This window comes from Saimiri boliviensis, chromosome 4, assembly GCF_048565385.1.
Source record: "Saimiri boliviensis isolate mSaiBol1 chromosome 4, mSaiBol1.pri, whole genome shotgun sequence".
Lineage (NCBI taxonomy): Eukaryota > Metazoa > Chordata > Mammalia > Primates > Cebidae > Saimiri > Saimiri boliviensis.
The window spans coordinates 11,505,470-11,526,654 of NC_133452.1; the positions used below are offsets into that span (position 1 = coordinate 11,505,470).

The 21,185-nt window shown below is 45.1% G+C and overlaps 1 protein-coding gene across 4 annotated transcripts in view; it reads right to left on the reverse strand.

The window, feature by feature from the left end:
• The window catches only part of SYTL3 (synaptotagmin like 3), a 119,034-nt gene that overhangs the window by 87,695 nt on the left and 10,154 nt on the right, over positions 1–21,185 (reverse strand). For 2 of the 4 annotated variants that reach the window (XM_074397189.1, XM_074397188.1), the window contains exons 2-5: positions 8,294–8,409; positions 6,577–6,649; positions 6,022–6,427; positions 3,748–3,966 (exon numbers count right to left, since the gene is read on the reverse strand). In XM_074397189.1, the coding sequence (XP_074253290.1) occupies positions 3,748–3,966; positions 6,022–6,131 (329 nt within the window). In that variant the 5' untranslated portion in view covers positions 6,132–6,427; positions 6,577–6,649; positions 8,294–8,409. Of the gene's footprint in view, positions 1–3,747; positions 3,967–6,021; positions 6,650–8,293; positions 8,410–15,907; positions 16,838–21,185 lie in introns of those variants that run through there. The other 2 variants (XM_074397187.1, XM_074397186.1) reach the window with 2 other exon arrangements.

The window sequence follows — 21,185 nt, forward strand, 5'->3', positions numbered from 1 at the left end:
TTCACTGCAGAAATTGTCAATAAATTCCAAGGAAAGAAACATCCGTGGAAAGCAAGGTTGTTTCTGCTTTTAACTTCTTTCTCCTCCCAAGTCACCCTCTTCTGACTGGCCCTGCTGAGGATAACATGCAGCTCCTTCACTACTGAAAGCAACTTTACTTTGTTCTTCTAAGTCCTTTCCAATATGCCTTTGATTACTGGATTCTTTCTCTTCCTTCTCTTTTACTGTTTCTTTGGTTCTCTGCTGCCCTGTGATCCAGCTCAGCAAGCCAAGCGACCTGCCTGGCCAGTCCTCAGATCGCTTTTCACCCTTCTGTCTTCTATCCCCTGTAACCAAGGTCCATCCTCCCTTTCCTGTCTCACGTTCTCCTTCACTATTGCCACCAGCTTCCTCCCTTGGTGCCGCTCATTCACTGCAACTCCTCTCAGGTCACTCTTTCACCTTCACCTTCTGCCCTCCCGATTTTGCCCTGCAGAACCGCGCACTTTCAGCATGGTATTCGCTTGGCAAGGAGGACATGCTTATACTCCAACTCCTACTGCCTCGGAGGCAAGCTCTTCTGCGTGGCTTTTAAGACTGTTGGCCGGGCATGGTGGCACACACCTGTAATCCCAGCCCTTTGGGAGGCCGAGACAAGCAGATCACCTGTGGTCAGGAGTTCAAGACCAGCCTGGCCAACGTGGTAAAACCCTATCTCTACTAAAAACACAAAAATTAGCCAGGCATGGTGGTGGGAACCTGCAATCCCAGTTACCCAGGAGGCTGAGGCAGGAGAATCACTTGAACCCAGGAGGCAGAGGCTGCAGTGAGCCGAGATTGCACCATTGCACTCCAGCCTGGGCGATAAGAGCGAAACTCCATCTTAAAAAAAAAAAAAAAAAAAAAAAAAAAAAAAAAAACAAACTCTACTCTCCCAGGACAAGGCTCCCAGCAGGCAGGAGAGGACTGGAGATTCAGAGGGAGGCCTGGGATGAACAATGTAGCTACCCTATAAGATTGTTTTAAGCTCTTAATAAAACACTAAAGGAATATTCCCACCATGGATGTTCTGAAAGGCATCTTGAGCCACTCAGCCTGCCTCGTCTCTCCCTCCTATGAGCTCCTGGGGCCCTCAGCAGCTTGGCACTCAGTAGTTCTAAGAGAAAACTTTCCCTGAAGACAGAAACTTTATCTTAAATGTCTCCTGGAGCCTCTCAACACAAGGTCAGGGCCAGCACCTTCCACGGGCCTCCTGCTCTGCAGCCACTTACAAGCTGGTGGGTTGGTTTTGGCCATTGCTACCCTAGCATTTCCCCTTTCTTGATATTAAAAACCGAATTTCCTCATCCTGCTCAGAACCACGAATCCACTTCTTCTTGAGGAATGAATCTAAAGCAAAGGAAGCAGCATGGGAGACAATGACTGGGGTCAAAACCCATTTCCAAGTCCCCCATGTGCCACAGTTATGAATGTCCAAGATCCTAAAGTGTCACAAAGTCTCACCTTTGTTTTGGTCCTAAGAGGAGGAGGACAACCCAGATTGGATAAAGTTGGAGAGGACAGAGGGCTGTGGGGACAGGGAGCAAGGCAACGGGAAGGAAAATGCATGTCACCACGAACTACTTCGCTCCCTCCCCTCCGGACTCCTCCTGTGAATGCACTCAGAGTCATGCAATGACCTTAGGCATTTTGAAAACCCTCCTTGTTTCAAAATAAGGAAGCTGGGGTTTTAGAAGCCAAAGTCATGTTTCATGTACTTAGAGGGTAAAGTTACAGTGCCTGAGACACAATGCTCACCAGGGCCGAGATTTCAACACTGTCAGCTTCCTGGGAGATTGCTTCAGACCTCGTCCTCCTGTTTTGATTTTTCATGTATAGTTCATTGTTAGAAGAAGGAAAAAATGCTGAGAAATGTAACACCCTGCCCGGCAATGTTTTTCATTAGACGTCAAATATACATGGTTGATTGAAATGAGGAAGAGGACCCTGAGATCTTTCTAGAGATGATTTGGAATTGCTCTCTCTGCAGCCAGGGCAGCTCACAGTAATTCTTTATTTTTTGCTCTTAAGCGAGGAAAAGCCTGAAGGATCTTGGCTTCAGCAAACCGAAGAAACATGACATGAGAAGGCAAATTCTGCCACTGTCTGTGTGACTTGGCAAGCCGTGAGTGAAATGGAAGGGACACAGCTCAAGAGCAAAGAGATCAAGTTGAGCCACTTCACCTCTCTGGCTGGATGACTGAAATACAGTAAGCCTTGCAAAGAGACAGGACACTAGATGAATGCCAGGGTGTATGTGAAATGTAGCCCTCCTGATTTGGGGGAGAGAAACCCCAGCCACTATGCCCACATGGTGTAACTGCATCCCATAATCTTTTTCCCTGGGGCATTCACACATCTGTGGCAATATTTAGAAGTTGTTTTCAGGCCAGGCACGGTGGCTCACGCCTGTAATCCCAGTACTTTGGGAGGCAAGGCAGGCAGATCACGAGGTCAAGAGATCAAGACCATCCTGACCAACATGGTGAAACCCCGTCTCCACTAAAAATACAAAAAATAGCCAGCTGTGGTGGTAGGTGCCTATAATCCCAGCTACTGGGGAGGCTGAGACAGGAGAATCACTTGAACCCAGAAGGCAGAGGTTGCAGTGAGCCAAGATCGCACCACTACACTCCAGCCTGGGCAACACAGAGCGAAACTCCATCTAAAAAAAAAAAAAAAAAAGTTTTTTTCTAATCTCAGAGTCTCTGATGACTCTGGTTCATACCAGCCTAGCCTACCTCCCTTCTCCAAAGTTCTGTGATGTCCTTGTGCAGCATCTCTCCCAGCAGACGGAGTCACCCCTCTAGTGATTTCAAGAAACTCATGACCAATTCATTCTTGCTTCGAGCAATGGGAGTCTAAGCCAAGTCAGTTCTTTATTGTTTTCAGAATGGGGAGTTTAAAAACACCAATTCCATGTTAAACTGGTTTTAAAACCTGCTAACACCAATTGATTACTATAAACATTGATATAGTCTGTCACTAATGGGAAGTATGTCATTTCTTTGCCTGAGTATCAAAGACAGGTCAGCTTGCCTCCTTCAAAAAGGCAGTATTTAAAGCCTCATAGTATTACTCTGATATTTCCTAGATTATAATTTACTCCACTGGTACTGAAGGAGAGAAAGTAAGTGCTAAGAAAATGAAGGCATTTGGTTAAGAAATCTGAATGAAACTGAACTCCCGGGTTAGCTCATCCTTAGAGTTAAGAAACTTTTTTTGTGTGGTTCAAACAGGTTCTCATTCTGAAACCCAGGCTGGAGCGTAGTAGTACAATCACAGCTCACTGCAGCCTTGACCTCCCAGGCTCAAGTGATCCTCTCCTCTCAGCCTCCCACGTAGTTGGGTCTAAGGCATGCACCACCACACTTGGCTAACTTTTGTATTTTGTGTAGAGACAGGGTCTCACTACACTGCCCAGGCTGGTCTCAAACTCCTGGACTCCAGGAATCCACCCACCCTGGCCTTCCACAGTGCTAGGATTACCGTCATGAGCCACTGCGCTTGGCCCAAACTTCTATAAATGAAAAAAAAAAATGTTGTTATATGATAAAATTGATTTTTGGATGAGGATAACTTCCAAGTCGAGAAAGGTACTCCCTGTCAGGTACTCCATACACATTTCCTGTGAAGGTGAGGAACCAGTGCTCTCTTTATGAGCCATTTGTGAATAGGCCTCCTGAGACCCAAGTGAGCGGGAGGGATCCAACCACCGGCCATGCTCACCTGTCCTCGAAGCACACCGTGCACTTCCAGCCAGGGGTCCCCCTGAGGAACACACGGCACTGGGCGCACACGCGGTGGCTGCAGCCCCGGCACACGGCGCCCCGGTGCAGCAGGAGCCCCAGCACCTGCTGGCAGCGCGCACAGCACTTCTCTGTGTACTCCCGGTTCGTGCTCTTCGCTCCTTTCCACCGGAGATGCTGCAGGTGCGTCTTCAGTTTCCTGCAGCCCAGAGAGTTAAAGAAGGTAACACTGAATGGAACACCCGACACCTGGCTACAGGGCAAGAGCCCAGGTGGCACCGCCCGTGGCAAGGGAAGGGGCTTTGGTATTCGACATCGCTGGGCTCCCACGTGGCTGTGTGAACTGGGCTGTCACTCAGCGTCTCAGAGGGGAGGCTCAGGGAATTCGTCAACCATGAAACAGATGCTACAACCTTATCTCTCAGGGTTGCTGTGAGGACTAAATGGCAAAACATAAATAACATGCCTGGTGCAGAGAAGTTCCCTACCAGGTCCATCCATTCATGCCCAAAGGCTGTTAAGATGGTAAGCAAGAGTTAGAGGGGAAAGGACACAGAAAAGAGCATCCATTTTAATCTGGAAGGCCTGGAGCAATTTAGAAATACACAGCATACATCTCTGCTATTGGTGTGAGTTACCCAATTCCATCAACTGATGCGATGCTTTTGCTTTTTTTTTTTTTTTTTTTTTTTGAGTGGTCAGCCCACTTCTAGCCTCTCACTTCCCTAGACAAACAGCCATAGCGCAAAAAGACATTGCATTGGATCCAAAAAGGGTCATTACCTCACTGTCAGGAAACATCTGTAATAGCTACTTGCAGAAGAAATAAGCCAATCCCAAGAAACAGGATGACATCAGGAATGAACTTTAAAATTCAGCTTTCAGGATCTGGCCTAGAAGTAGCGCCCTCTGGAACAAACTTCCTTACCACCCTATCTACGTCGTTTTGTTAATATCCAAAATGATGTCTCTAAATCACTGAAAGATCTTTCCTTATCAAATAAAATTTCACTTTTCTCACCATATTATAGTTTTGTTTCCATTTTTTGTTGTTAGTGGTGGTAGGTTTTTTGTTTGGTTTTGAGACAGTCTCACTCTGTCGCCCAGGCTGGAGTGCAGTGGTGCAATCTCAGCTCACTGCAACCTCGGCCTCTCAGGTTCAAGAGATTCTCCTGCCTCAGCCTCCTGAGTAGCTGGGATTACAGGCACCTGCCACCATGCCTGGCTCATTTTTGTTTTAGTAGAGGTGGGGTTTCACTCTGTTGGCCAAGCTGGTCTCAAACTCCTGACCTCAGGTGATCTGCCTGCCTCGGCCTCCCAAAGTGCTGGGATGACAGGTGTGAGCCACTGTGCCCAGCCTGTGTTACAGTTTTTAACAGAAGAAAGCTCACAAGTAAGTACACTTAGAGAGCTTTGAAATAACAGAGAGGATGAAGAAAGAATACTATACCAGAAAATCCCCACTCCAAGCATTTCGCTGTCCGAAGTTTTGTTTTCTAATGTGTTTTGCCATTAGAAACCAAAGCAAACCAAAATACATATCCCACCTGCTTATTTTCTAAACTTCATTTCCTCCCTAGACATCGACAAACGAGCGCCAACCTGTTTAAAGATGGATCTTGGCAACGAAGGCAGAACAGTGATAGAGTTCAGCACGCTTTTCAAACAGCCTCGCAGCTTACACAGACAGAGAGGAAGTTCCCTGTTGGTGAAGCAGTCACGGAACAGGCTAAGCGGGTTCATGTTTTATGCTCCCCGTTCCTCAAAGCCAACCAGGAAGCAAAAGCGATCAAATGAAAAAGACAGGGCTGGATTCCATTGGATTTGCTGCTTCTGAGCTGCGTTCTTTGCTTTTCTTTTTGCCTCTGGGCACCATCAAAAATAAGGTAGGAAAACCCTTAACCTGAGGTCTTTCCCAAAAGAAGGGGTAAACTGAAAGCCTCAAAACGTCCCTCGAATATTTCCCACAAAGGCATCAAACAGATAGCAGATGGCAGACAGCAAACTTACCGCCCAAAGGCACCGTTTTAAATGAATAACAAGAGCGGCCTCCCTCCTACAGGGCATCTTCTACGTTTAGTTAGATAATGAAGATCATCTCCACCAAACAGCCCTTCGTTAGGACCCTTCTCAGGCACGAAGCCCAGCAGCACGGGGTAGTGATTTGTAAGCAAGCAGCATCAGCCATGGAGTGGCAGACCCCAAGCAGAGAAAGCTAAAAACCCAAAGCGACTCCACGGAAAGGGCAACATACCGTATCCTCTCCTCCTCTGCGTTTTGAACCGCCTGGTCTCTGTACAGGACCTGCAGAATGGCCTCGAGTTCCAGCTCCTTGAGGGCATGCAGATCTATTTCTTGGGCCATTTCTTCTCCCTTTTTGTTGACCCAGGTTGGAAGAGCTTCACTCCACGGACCAAGCGCCCTGCTGATGAGCGAGGGAGGCCAGCTGCAGCCAGCCTTGTTTAAAAAGCTCCCTCTCCTATTTCACTGGCAACTGTTCTGCCTGTGGCTTTTTCCTTTTTAATTGTGTCATAGTCCTGAGAAGAAGAAAGTCTCAAGAGGTTGCCCGTTGGTTGGAGTTACCGTTCACAGAGCCTCGTGCCACGGGGAAGGGGCGGGGGGTGTTTTCACCGAGTTCTGCTGCAGCGGCTGACATCCATCTAAGACAAAAGCATTATCTTTTTTCTGAGGTTTCACCAGAGATTGTTATAAATTATGTACAGCTGCAAGCAGATAATTTCTGCAAAGCTGAAGCATCTCAAGCTGAGGAAATTTACAAATAGCAATAAAAAGAGTATCAGTGACTCACAGAAGCTAACCTTCCACTAAGGATGCTTCCAGGTGAGCAGGGACGATCACTAAAAACCCAGTCCATTCAATATCTGTAGAAAAAAAAAATGGCAACATCTTTCTTAGCTTAAGTATCTCTGCAACATTACTTCCAAAAAGACAAAATAGTCTACACAAACCCTTGCATTTTCTGCTCGTGGTGATAATGTAACATTTTAAATTTTCTTAAACAACTCTTCTCATATTTCTAAAAGCCTCAAACTTCCAAACTTGAATTTTCCAAATATGAATTCCATATCTTCAGTGGTCACAGGACATAAAAGTCTGTGTTTAATGTACATTATCCTAATTGAAGATACATCAGAAAAATGACATTATCAAGTGTTGGCTATTATTTTTACAATTAACTTCACTCAAAAATTTTTAATCAGTTAGGGAGGTACGAAGCGGCATCACCACAAGCTCAGCCTACCAATTATTTACAGTCTTGAGTAAGTTTCATCAGCTGCCTTATGCATTAGCTCTTTTTGCTTAATGGCAATTGAAAGGTTCTGCATACATCCTTTCATCCAGAAGGTGTAGAAGATCAAATCAACATGCTTCCTATAGTTCCTATTTTTGTTATTAAATCTATGTGAATCCCTTAGCGATAAGACATCCTTTCGGCCGGGCGCGGTGGCTCAAGCCTGTAATCCCAGCACTTTGGGAGGCCGAGGCGGGTGGATCACGAGGTCAAGAGATCGAGACCATCCTGGTCAACATGGTGAAACCCCGTCTCTACTAAAAACACAAAAAATTAGCTGGGCATGGTGGCGCGTGCCTGTAATCCCAGCTACTCAGGAGGCTGAGGCAGGAGAATTGCCTGAACCCAGGAGGCGGAGGTTGCGGTGAGTCGAAATCGTGCCATTGCACTCCACTGGGTAACAAGAGTGAAACTCCGTCTCAAAAAAAAAAAAAAAAGACATCCTTTCAATGTTTTAAAGCTATACTTCCTTTGCTGGGCTTCAAAAGAAATCCACATTTTATTAATTTATGATCCATAGCAAATTAGTGAATGACAGGCTAATAGAGCTCTAAGGTATTTTCTTTAAGCAAAGGTTCTTAACCTTTTTCTTAATCTTTGGTAGTCTGGTGAAGCCTATGTATTTAAATGCATAAAATATACTGTGTTGCACAGGAAATTGATCATACTGAAATATTTTAGAATTGTAATATAGTACTATGTGTTCACTGATGCATGAAATGTTAAGATCTAGCAGTGATCTAAGGACTTCCATAATTTCAAAGTAGTGATGAATAGAAACACTGTTTTGAGATATCTACAACATATCATGTGGTATGAAAATATCCGTGATTTCTGTTGGTGACAAAGTCACAAGTTCTGCTGATTCTACTGTGGTTTCTTGCCTATATCCGTACTTTGAGGAAATGCTAAATTTTAGTTAAAGGTTAATAAAGATTTAATTTTTTCTCCATTCAAGTTCGTGGACCTATTGGCCAAGGATTGCTTGGTTGTGGAATTCAATATTTATCCGTTTCCCTATTGTAAAAGAAAATGAAAATATATTGTTCATCCTAATTACAGAGGTTGCATGAGGCCCAGAAAACTCGGAGCTCTGAAAAGGGATGCTCCTGGCATCTAGTCTGATAAAGCACCCACAAGTACCTGCTCTCCAAAGGCTTCCTGTCTAGATGAAGGGAAAAGTCACAAAGCAACAAGGGCTTTAGGCCCTTACCTGGCTGGGCTGGTCCCTGGCTGTGCTGCAGGGGCAAAGCCTCCTCCCTCCTTAGATCCAGGTTCCAGATGAACAGATGAAACTAGCAGCCCTCAGTGCTCCAAGGATCTGAGTCTCTGGAAAAGAGGAAAGTAATAGAAAACAGTGTGTGACCAAGTGCCAGGTGTCAAGGTGCAAATTAGCCATCAGGTCACCAACTTCATGAGCCCATTCATCTCGGCTTTCCCCTCAGTTCTTCGTGCTATCTTCTTCTTTCCACTCTACTAACCATCCTGCTGGATCTAGAGCTATCTGGTTTCTGATTCTTGAGTTTTTATTTACTTAATGTGAGACAGGACCTCACTCTGTCACCTAGGCTGCAGTGCAGTGGCACGACCACAGCTCACTGCAGCCTTGGCCTCCCAGGCTCAAGTGATCCTCTAGCCTCAGCCTCCTGAGTAGCTGGGACTACAGGCGCAGGCATGGTATGCCCAGCTAAGTTTTTTATTTCTGTAGAAACGGGTTTTACCATGCTGGGCAGACTGGTCTGCACTCACACAGTCCTGCCTCACCCTCCCAAAGTGCTAGGTTTACAGGCCTAAGCCACTGCACCTGGCTCTTGAGTGTTTTTAGTAAGGAGTTTTTGCACCTGGCTGCAAACACGCACTCCGTGCACTGCGCTTTCTTTTCACATGGCTGTTTGTGCCCGGCTCTCTGGCTCTGGTCTCCAGCTCTCCGGGTAAGCAGAACCACATAGCTGCAGTACTGGCTAGTAATGACACCACCCAGTGAACCTGGCGGGAGACTCTGAAATACTCAACTGCTCACTCATTCAGGTGGCTGGGTCTTACGCATTTTAGAAATACAGGGTTCAATGATCATTACAAAGCACTATCCTCACTTTCCGAAACCCACATCTGTGGACCCCAGGTACAAGTGAGAAGCGCCTTCCACGGCTAAGAGAGCGCTCACGCTCCCCCTAGTGGCCATTCATTCGGATTTACAGAAAAATGAAATTCAGTTCATTTCCTGGATCCATTCATCCAGTCATTCAGGAAATATTTCTTGAACACCCCAGGCGCTGTTCCAGGTTCTCAAGGTTCATGACTTGACCAATTGGTCATTTATACCCTATGCTACTTCTAACAAAAATATGATGCAGCTTACAATAAAAGCATGTAGAAGACAGCTAAAACAGAGTCAGAGACAGCAGCAGCAAGTGAAAAGCGGCTGATAATTCTACCAAGAACATGAAGTAAAACAGTGACTGCACTTGAGCCTTAAGTGTATTTTTGATCTTCCTGGTAGCCAAGGCAAAGCCAAACAAAATGAAATGGAAAAGTCAAGATACTGTCTATAGCTTTAACACACCGAAAGAAACGGAAAGACATCCTCAAGAGGCAAACGACGAAGACAATTGGCTGGGCACAGTGACTCACGCCTGGAATCCCAGCCCTTTGGGAGGCAGAGGCGGGTGGATCAACTGAGATCAGGAGTTCGAGCAGCCTGAACAACATGGCGAAATCCTGTATCTACTAAAAATACAAAATTTGCCGGGTGTGGTGGCACATGTCTGTAATCCCAGCTACTCAGGAGGCTGAGGCAGGAGAATCACTTGAACCCAGGAGGCGGAGGTTGCAGTGAGCCAAGATGGCGATGTTGCACTCCAGCCTGGGCAATAAGAGTGAAACTCCATCTCAAAAAAAAAAAAAAAAAGACTAAGACAACTCCCTGGACAGTGGCTTGGCAGAATATGCAAAACTGCACTTTCTATATCATTATATTGTTCTCAAAGCCAAAGATATAGCACTATATTATAATTCACTGAACGTATTTCAAATACAGACCAAAGCAGGATACCTTCTGGTGTTGCCAGTGGCCTGGGACAAAGCGTGCTATTCTTCACTTTTAGAGACTTTGATCCTAGTTTCTCTAGACTTTCATCCTAGCTTCTATAAACCGTGTGACTCAAGCACTTATTTAGCACTTAGACTATGGTTTAGCATCTACTATCAGTAAAGCCTTCTATGGACAAAATTGAGTTGTACTTTTTTTTTTTGAGACAGAGTTTCACTCTTACTACCCAGGCTGGAGTGCAATAGCACAATCTGTGCTCACTGCACCTCCACCTTCCAGGCTCAAGTGACTCTCCTGCCTCAGCCTCCTAGGTCGCTGGGATTACAGGCATGTGCCACCACACCTGGCTTTTTTTTTTTTTTTTTTTAGTACAGACAGGGTTTCACCATGTTGGCCAGGCTGATCTCAAACTCCTGACCTCAGGTGATCCACGATCCACCCACCTCAGCCTCCCAAAGTCTCCCAAAGTACTGGGATTATAGGCGTCAGCCACTGTGCCTGGCCAACGTACTCTTTTGTTTAACCTTGGAAGGTCCACTCCATAAGAGGGGTGACTTTTTGCAATGATGCAACAGGTATAGCATAGAGCATCGTCCTACGGTAGCAGCAAGATTGACCAGGAAGCTAGGAAGTCATTTCTCTTTGGTTTCCACTAGTGTCCCCACTGGCTTGATGGCTTTGGACATTCCATGGAACAAATTTGAACCACAGTTGCTTCATTACGCGGGGACCCGTTCCAGATTCTCAATGGGAACAGTACCATACTCCCATCTTTAGGAATGTGTGGAGTAATTTGACTGTCACAGTGACAAATAACTGTCTTACACTTTCATATAAATGTTGACAAGTCAATTAGGCAAAAAAAATTAACAACAGAATTTAACTCATATTTAAAAGTACATTTTGCAGGATTCTGATATACTCCCAATGTTCTAGAAATGCAACATGTAAGCTGAAGGAAGACTGTACTTTGTTTAATTTCGAACTTTAACAAGAATTTTGTATTGTCTCAGAAAGACATCACGGAGGGCACCATTGTTTACAGTACTGGAATCACTGTGCTGTGTACTGGTGATCCGTTTGCAGACAGTGTCCTCAACATGATTCTACGTTTGCAAACATCTGACTACTTCATTTTGTCTTCTCATGTAGTTTACATATGCAAGTACATATTATATTATAATTTACTATCCCTCGGCTTCCTTTTTTTGAGACAGAGTCATAGTCTATTTTTCCAAGACAAAATATGCCTCAGTGACAATTTACTAAAATTGTCTTTCAAGTTTTTTGTTTTGTTTTTTCGTAAGGTTCTTCCTAGCCATTAATGGCTTTGTTTTGTCTTGTTCTGTCGCCAGGCTGGAGTGCAGTGGCGCAATCTCGGCTTACTGCAGCCTCCGCCTCCTGGGTTCAAGCGATTCTCCTGCCTCAGCCTCCTGCGTAGCTGGGATTACAGGCGCCCACCACCACACCTGGCTAATTTTTGTATTTTTAGTAGAGACAGTCTTTCACCATCTTGGTCAGGCTGGTCTCAAACTCCTGACCTCATGATCCACCTGCCTCAGCCTCCCAAAGTGCTGAGATTACAGGCGTGAGCCACCGCGCCCAGCCTGCCACACTCTTACAGTTGGCCCTTTAAGGGCCAGATCAAGGCTATCTACTTAAGAATCTTTCTCTTTATTTACAATCAAAATCCATTGCTCCTTCCAATGTACCTGCTTTCTACTTTGTATATCTCGATGCTGACCCTGATTTCATTCTGTCTTGAGTGTTCCCCTTCTAGGGACAGCATCAGATTTCAGCAATTCCCCCATCACTCAGCAAGGAGGCACTTGATGTTCGGCTTGAATTGAGAAATCTGGTGACTGTTGCAACATGGAGATTTACTCCAGTGTCCGGCTTCCTTCCTAGGGCAGGGCATCTGCGTTCAAGTAGAGCAGGAAGTAAGGACAGGCAGGGGGCAGGTGAGTACTCACTGCAGAAAGCCTCAGTCTTCAGAAATCCAAAAAGCATAGGAAAATCTGAGTCGTTTTGGAATTTAACAAGAATCTTCATAATTGTATTTGAATGATGTCACAAAGGAATTCACAATCTCATAGCTTGAGTAACCTCTCAGATCCATTTTCCCAGGATGATATTTATTCGGTCACTCTCCCACTCACTCAACAAGATCTTAAATGCCGTTGATGATGTCGTAAGCACAGAGTCAGGCACCGGCCTCACCCGCACGGAGCTGAGATTCAGTCTTCTAACTCCCCTGCTGCATCTGAGTAATGGTACCTGTCTTTGTTTTACAGCACTCCATCGATCAGCCTGATTTCATCTGACAATTAAAAATGAATAAATCCCACACCACAGCAACACCTGGAAGGAAATACTCTCCTGCAGCCACTTAGAGAAGTCCCCCACACTCAGCCATCCTGTCTCTGTGTCACTTTTGGAGCCAGCCAGTCGGGGCTCACACTCAGCCAGGACTCAGCCACGTGCTCTCTCAGGCCAGCAGCTTCATCTCTGGGAGACCAGCCTTCCTCCTCCGTGACAGGGAGCCATCCCTGCTTCTTAGTGGCACTCACTGAGTCATCCAGGCACAGCCCTAGAGCAACAGCCAGAACAAAGCAAGCCCGACTCAAAAGGGTTCCTTCTACTGCTGTTCCAGCTCCCCTTCTAGAAGGCCCAAGAAAGGCAGCTAAGCCACTGCCCTGGGATTGGGAGGGATGCAGGCAGCCTGGGGATAGCTTCACATGAAGTGTTTCCATTGGTCTTTATCCGGTCATGCTGTATTCCAGTAGAACTTTGGAATCCAGACACACACAGTTTGGTTATGGCATTGAGTGCGTCAGTTCAACACTGATTTTTTATTGGCCTCTATGTATCAAGCAGGTGACAGATATCAAGGACCTAAAAAGAAGTGAGATCCAATCCCTGTGTTTAAGAAGGGCCCATCCCAGCCAAAACATGGAACATAGACAAATAACTCATAACATGGTGGGATGAGCACAAAAACCCAAGGATCAGAAGGCACGATTCACTCCACGTGGGAGCAGAGAGGGCTTCCCAGGGAGTAACGTGTGGGACAACTCTGCCAGGGGCTTGAAATAGTCAGCCATGCACTAGAAGTGTGAAACAATGCCTGCTTGCTTTCCTCAGCCTAACAGCAAACGTTGACTTCGGCTTTTAAATCTGGTAAAAGGGGAAAAATATGAGAAAAGTAAAACTGATGAAGGAAAGAGACAAGGAGGATGGAAGAGGGACACGCTGTTTATTCATAGGCGGGGGCCCCTATTTCTTTCATCCAGTCGTCTATTGTTTCTGAGCCACCAGTCATCAGATGAAAAGAAGTAAGTGTTCGCCCCTCCCTGGTATGGGGGGAAACGCTGCCAGAGTGGAAATGCAGAGAATTGTGGCAGAATGAATGTGTGTGAACGTGACTGTCATCAACACACGGGCTTTCAAGGGAAACTACAGAACGTTCTCAAAGCCTGCAAGCCACAGACCAGCAGGTTATTTTAAGGGGGAGGGCAGCTCACGTCTGTGTTCTTTACCACAGCTATTTCCTTGAGAAGTTGCACAGCTTCAGCTTGCAGCCACGCTTTCTGCCTCGTACACAGGGGAAAAGTTGAGTGACTGCGCTGTCCTTGAAATTTTACCTGAAAACCTCATGACTTTTTCACTTGCGTAGATTCTTGAATGACAGCCACAAAGGAAGGTGATGAATAAAGAACAGCTCTCGGCTCGACTTCCCTATTCATAGGCTGGAAAGACTCATTTTTGCAAAGATGAGACGACACGCATGCATATCCATCAGAAAATCTGACAGAAGTGGAGACATGCGTTGATAAATTTCCTGTCTATTCTGTTACTTATTCAGAGGTGGGTTTTCTGGGAAGCTCATGACGCCTCACCTTCGGAATCCCTTACTTGTGCGGCCCTGTGCAAGGCACCGGATGCCCTATGCCTGGTTTCCTCTTTGTTTTCCTGAAGTCTCCACAGGTTGTACAAACTTCAGGTCCCTCAGAAATCTGTACCTAACATTAGAAGACGCGGCTGGTGCGGTGGCTCACGCCTGTAATCCCAACTTTGGGAGGCCGAGGTGGGTGGATCATGAGGTCAGGAGTGTGAGACCAGCCTGGCCAATATGGTGAAACCCCGTCTCTACTAAAAATACAAAAATTAGCCAGGCGTGGTGATGGGCACCTATAATCCCAGCTACTTCCTGAGGCAGAATCGCTTGAACCCGGAAGGCGGAAGTGGCAGTGAGGTGAGATCGCGCCACTGCACCCCAGCCTGGGTAACATAGCGAGACTCTGTCTCAAATAAATAAATAACATTAGAAGACTCACACACGGGCTTGAATCTATAAAACCCGAAGCCTACCTGAGACAGGACATAGACCTTTATCTGCAAGGTCACTGCAAGTCACTGCTGATTCCGTGCATTCTTTCTCATTCGGGGAGACTTCTACCTCCCCAAAACAACAAAAAATCTTACTCTAGAATCGGAAATAGGAATCCATGACCGAAATAGAAATCTATGACATTCATAGTTTAAACTTGACCTCTTTGTATGGAAGAGCAAAGGAAATGAGAATTAATGTTATTATATCCTTATAGGTAGTACTCACAATTGTTATGCTTTTTGTTGTGCCAACAACAGCGACTATTTATTTAGCTCTTACTCTGAACCAGTTTAAATACTTTGCATACATTATCTCTATAAATCCTTATTATCACATTATGAAATAAGTGTACCCATTCTACAGATGAGGAGAGTGAGTCTTGGAGTGATCAAGTAACTTACCTAAACTCACACTCTAAACTTGGTCTGTTTAATTCCAAAACTTTATGCTTTATTTAGCCTAAGAAGCTAAGAAGTTAGAATTTTCCACTGTCTTGGCTGAATAATCTTTTCTACACCAATTCTAATTTCTTTTTATTGAGACTGAGTCTTGCTCTATTGCCCAGGCTGGATTGCAGTGGCAGGATCTCTCTCACTGCAATCTCCGCCTCCCAAGTTCAAGTGATTCTCCAGCCTCAGCCTCCTGAGTTGCTGGAATTATAGGCACCTACCACCACGCCTGGCTAATTTTTGTGTTTTTAGTAGACACGGGATTTCACCACATTGGTCAGGCTGGTCTCGAACTCCTGACCTCAGGTGATCCGCCCGCCTCAGCCTCCCAAAGTTCTGAGATTACAGGTGTGAGCCACTGTGCCCAGCCTCAATTCTAATAAATCTTTAATATCTACCGTGCACTTCCCTCTCATAGTCTCTTTCTTACCAAGCAATTTGGAGATTAAGGAAGCTTAATTAAAATACATTTAAATTAGACCCTAGCTAACCTTTTTAAAATTCCAAAATGATATTTATGTCCCACCTCCAAACTAGAGATTATGGGTAATCAAAACAATAAAGTCAATTCAGAGACAGCAAAACAGTAATAAATGGGAAATATAAGAATTCAGAAACCAAAGAAGAAAGCAAATAACACTCTACTCTTTAAAAAAAAAATCACACCATATAGCTTTTGGATACTGTTTCTCTGTTTTGCTTTAGTTTCTAATTAACTCTGAAGTTACTTCCACCATATCACTTAAATTATTATCTCAAATGTTAAATGTATGTTATTCAATAAAATTATAAGATATCCTTTATTGAATTTACTATGTTTTGTTTCCTACCTTTTCAATGTCATCAATTTAAGAAAAATTACAGTAACTATAATCTCTACCCACCCCACTCCTAAAACCACCTGCTGCAATGGCCAGCCGTGCGTTCTCATCCTACCTTTGCATCTGCTTCAAGAGAAGAGACCAGAGCCGGCTCTGCAGATCAGGAAGTCAATTCTTCTTTAGTTAGAGTAACTGACGTATCTTTCTTTCCTTCCTATTGGGCACAGGCTGAAGCAGTGCCTCCTATGTGGCCAGCCTCATGCGTCGGTGGTGACTCCCACATCACTAGGAACCCAGGGCACAAAGCCAGCCCAAAACCACACCAAGGAGCTCTTTTATGCCAAGATTTTACATTTTTAGCTGGAGGAAAGACCAAGCTGATGCTAGTGAAATGTTTCACCCTTCCCAAGGAAACTCCCCACAGAGACTACAGGCTTCAAATATTCAAATGTCCCCACATTTGTGAAGGGTTTCACACAGACTTCAGTGTAAATGACTAACCACATCTCATAAACAGCTATTAACTGAAGAATACTTTACAAGACGAAGCTTTTTGTTTGGTTTTGGTTCTGAGACAGTCTTGTTCTGTTGCCCAGGCTGAAATGCAGTGGTGTGATCACAGATCATAGCAACCTAGACTTTCCGGGCTCAAGTGATCCTCCCACCTCAGTCTCTCTCCCAAGCAGCTGGGACTACAGACATGCCTCACCATACCTGGTTAACTTATTTTCGTTTTAGTAGAGATGAGGTCTCACTATTTTGCCCAGGCTAGTTTCAAACTCCTGAGCTCGAGCGATCCTCCCACCTTGGCCTCCCGAAATGCGGCCTTACAGGCATGAGCCACCATGCCCAGCCTTTCTTATTTTACCCATTCAGGTGGGTATAGAGTGGTATCACATTATGGTGTTTGTTTGCTTGTTTGAGACAGAGTCTCGCTGTGTCGCCCAGGCTGGAGTGCAGTGGCATGATCTCAGCTCACCGCAACCTCTGCTTCCCAGCTTCAAGCACTTCTTTTCCCTCAGCATCCCGAGCAGCTGGGACGACAGGTGCGTGTCACCACACCCGGCTAATTTTTGTATTTTTAGTAGAGATGGGTTTTCACCATGTTGGCCAGGATGGTCTTGATCTCTTCATCCGCCCACCTTGGCCTCCCAAAGTGCTGGGATTACAGGCGTGAGCCACTGCGCCCGGCCCACATTATGGTTTTAACATGCATTTCCCTGGTGTTTAATGTAGCTGGGCAATTGGAACACCATTTAATGTTTATTGATCATTTGGATATCTATGTTTATGTAGGACTGTGCAAGTCTTCTGCCTATTTTTCTATTGGATTATCTGCCTTTCTCTTATTGATTTGTAGAAGTTCTTTATATATTTAGGATATGAGTCATAAGACAAACAGATAAACATAGATACATAGATAGATACATACACAGACAGATACATAGAGACACAGATAGATACATAGAGATATATTAGATAGATATAGATAGATATAGATAGGTAGATGATAGACAGATACAGAGATAGATCAAGAGAGAGATAGATGATAGATAGATATAGATGATAGATATAGATGATAGATTGACTGATTGATTGATTGATTGACATAGATAGATAACACGTATCTTTTCCCAGTCTGTGGGCTTATGTTTTTCATTCCCTTAATGGACCTTTGAGGAACTCAGACTCACCCCTAAGAGTAAACAGTGGGAACTCTGAGAAAATGTGACTTTTACCCAGTCAGCTGATGACCAAGAATAAGGTGCCTATGTAGCCATCACTAGATCTCTCTGAGACCTTCTGAACCTCAGTTTTCTCATCTGTAAATGGGGTTCACTTTGATCTTTTCTTTAGTCCTTCAATTTTAAAACTCATTCTTGTGGGGCCTGAAGAGGATAGCCGGAGGTGGTGAATTCCATCAGGTCAGGAGCAGGGGTGGAGGGGAGGGTGGGGGTGGGCTGCAATGTGTTGGAAGGACGGTAGGCAAGAGTGAATCAAGAGGGTAAGGCTTTGTGGTGAGACTGATCTGAGTGATCTTAAGTAAACCACTAGGCCTCTCTGAGCCTGTTTCCTGGTGAGGTCCCAGGCTTTCCTCTGGGTTTACAGTTCATTCAATTCATTCACAGATACGTACCGAGGATCTATTGTGTGTCAGGCACTGCCACAGTGATCTTAGTTGAGGACCCCCATCCTAAATAAATCCTCAATAAATAGTAACTGCTATCTATTTAGTAGCAGAATTAGCAGCTCGTAGCATGAGATGCTGACCCCATCCATTCAGAATATTAGGAAGAGAATGCTTCTGGAATGAGGGTAACCTCGAGTCATTATTTCCAAAGTAGTGTTTCATCACTTGTGCAGCCGTAGCAAATACCACCGAATGGGTGGTTTAAGCAACAGAAATTAATTTTCTCGTAATCCTGAAGGCTGGAAGTCTGGGATCAAGGTACTGTCCGGGTTGGTTTCTTTGGGAGGCCTGTCTCCTTGGCTTACATACAGCATCTTCTCCGTGTCTTCTTCACGTAGTGGTCTCTGTGAGCATATCTATGTCCTCATCTCTGCTTTCTCTCTCTCTCTTTTTTTTTTTTTTTTGTTTTTCCTTTTTTATTTTGGTTGAGACAGGGCCTCACTCTCATCACCCAGGCTAGAGGCATCCTTGACTTCTTGGGCTCAGGTGATTCTCCCACCTCAGCCTCCCGAGTAACTGGGACTACAGGCACATGCCAACATGCTCAGCTAACTTTGTGGTTTTTCTTTTTTTTCTGAGATGGAGTCTTGCTCTGTCGCCCAGGCTGGAGTGTAGTGGCGCCCTCCTCGCTCACTGCAACCTCTGCCTCCTGGGTTCAAGCAATTCTCCCACCTCAGCCTTCTGAGTTGCTGGGATTACAGACACCCACCACCATGCCCAGCTAACTTCTGTATTTTAGTAGAGATGGGATTTCTCCATGTTGGTCAGGCTGGTCTCAAACTCCTGACCTCAAGCAGTCCACCCATCTCAACTTCCCAAAGTGCTGGGATTATAGGCGTGAGCCACTGCGCTCGGCCAATTTTTTGTATTTTTTGTAGAGACAGAGTTTTACCTTGTTGCCCAGGCTGGTCTCAAACTCCTGGACTCAAGTGATCCACCTGCCCTGGCCTCCCAAAGTGCTGGGATAACAGGTTAAGCCACCATGCCTCATCTTCTCATAAAAACACAAATCATACTGGTTCAGGGACCACCCATATGACCTCATTTTACCTTAATTACTCCTTCAAAGGCTCTATCTCCAAACATGTTCACATTTTGATATGTGAATGTATGAATTTTGGGATGACAAAATTTAGCTCTTAATGATAGGAGATACTAAGAAATTATTAGAGCTTCTAGTTATATTTATTTTTTTAAAAAGCTAGAAGTCCAGTATGGACAATGCAAGGAGACCTTGTCTCTACAAAAAAATTAAAAATTAGCTGAATGAGTGGGTCTGCAGTCCCAGCTACTTGCCAGGCTGAGGTGGGGGGATCATGTGAGCCCAGAAGGTAGAGGTTGCAGTTAGCTGAGATCACACCACTGCAGGCTAGAGCCTGGGTAAGAGAGCAAGACTCCATCTCAAAAAGAAAAAAAAAAAAACTAAAGCTTTATTAATATTTAATAAATGGATTTATGGTTGATGATATCATTTAAAAATAAACATACCTGGCAGGGTGCAGTGGCTCATGCCTATAATCCCAACACTTTGGGAGGCCAAGGCAGGTAGATCACGAGGTCAGGAGATCAAGACCATCCTGTCTAAAACGGTGAAACCCCATCTCTACTAAAAATACAAAAAATTACCCGGGCGTAGTGGTATGTGCCTGTAGTCCCAGCTACTCAGGAGGCTGAGGCAGGAGAATTGCTTGAACCTGGGAGGTGGAGGTTGCAGTGAGCTGAGATTGCACCACTGCACTCCAGCGTGGGTGACAGAATGAGACTCTGTCTCAAAAAAAATACACCCTTAGAATACACGCTCAAAAAATTGTTCTTGCTAGAGTGGCTTGGTTGAAGACATTTGGAGATGATGATCTAAAGCCTCGGGCTAAAATGGACGGTAAGTTGAGGAGCTGGCAAAGATAGGATGTAAGTGGGTGTTGAAGCTGAGCAGGGATAAGTTAGATCAGATCTGAAACTAAAGTGAGGTAACATGGGGCTGGCCAGGGGATTAAGCCAATTAACAGTGAATGAGGGACAGCCAGGCTAAGAGCAATGCCAGGCCAAGAGCAATGAACATTGTAATGAAATCACCAAGGGGAACCTTCAATCCTGTGAGTGTACTAGGTCCTATTACTCAGCATCGTTAAGTGTCTCTGCCTGCTAACTTGGGCATGGTCAAAGCAAGAAGACAACAACAAAGTGTGTGCAAAAGTGCCATGTGCCACGTAGGCTTGGCACCTTCCAAGCCAGTACTTGGGCCACCATTCTCTTTCTCTTCTGTCTCCCTCAATGACTCCAGACACAGGCTGCTCCATCAACCTGGTCTCAGCACGGAGAAGGCATGACGCGGAGCCATGGAAAGTCCTCGGCTGTCATGGAGTGTGAGTGGCAAGTAAATCTTTGCCGTCATCAACCACTGAGAATCTAGGGCCATTCGTTTCTGCAGCTAACCTGGCCTATGCTGCTGATGCAGTGTGTATTGTTTTCATAAACACAGAACTGATAATCAAACTATTTAATAACTACCATAGCATGAATATTGACGAGTTGCAACAAAAGCCAGCAGAGACACTGCTATATCACGAGTTATCCTTTAGTTATTGGATCCTGGGGATGGGATCCCAGGGAAGGGGCTGCAGTCACTAGGATTGAGAGGCAGAGGGACCCAAAGGGCTCAGAGCAATAGCTCTTTCATGGGGTACACAGCTATTTCAGCACAACTGTGCCTGTGCTTCCCAGCCGAGAGCAGATCTAAATATAGGCATTTCTTCATCTCTTTAGCATTTCTCAGCACAGGACTCTCACTTTAGATATGTGTCAGCCGGAGTTTCTTTTCCTTTACGACATTAAATTCCTTAGCCACGAGCGTTTCAACAACATCCTCGTCCTCATCGTCTACTTCTACTAGTATGACTTTGACTCAGCACGATCTCACAGTACATCTCAGGGCCACTTCTTGGCACAGGGGAAGAAAGGAAAAAATGGAATATTCGGAGGATTGGATTTGGACTATGAAGGGCTGCAGATGACAGACAACAGAACACTGCTGGATATTACTGATGTTATTTATTGATGTGACAGTTCATCGACTGCTATGATTATTAGGCCCATACTTGCTAAATAAACGTATTGGCAGCTCTGGTCCCACAGTCTGTAGTCAAGATATTTGACTCAAGGAAAGAAAGGTGATTGCACCCAAACCTGCCAACGTATCACTGAC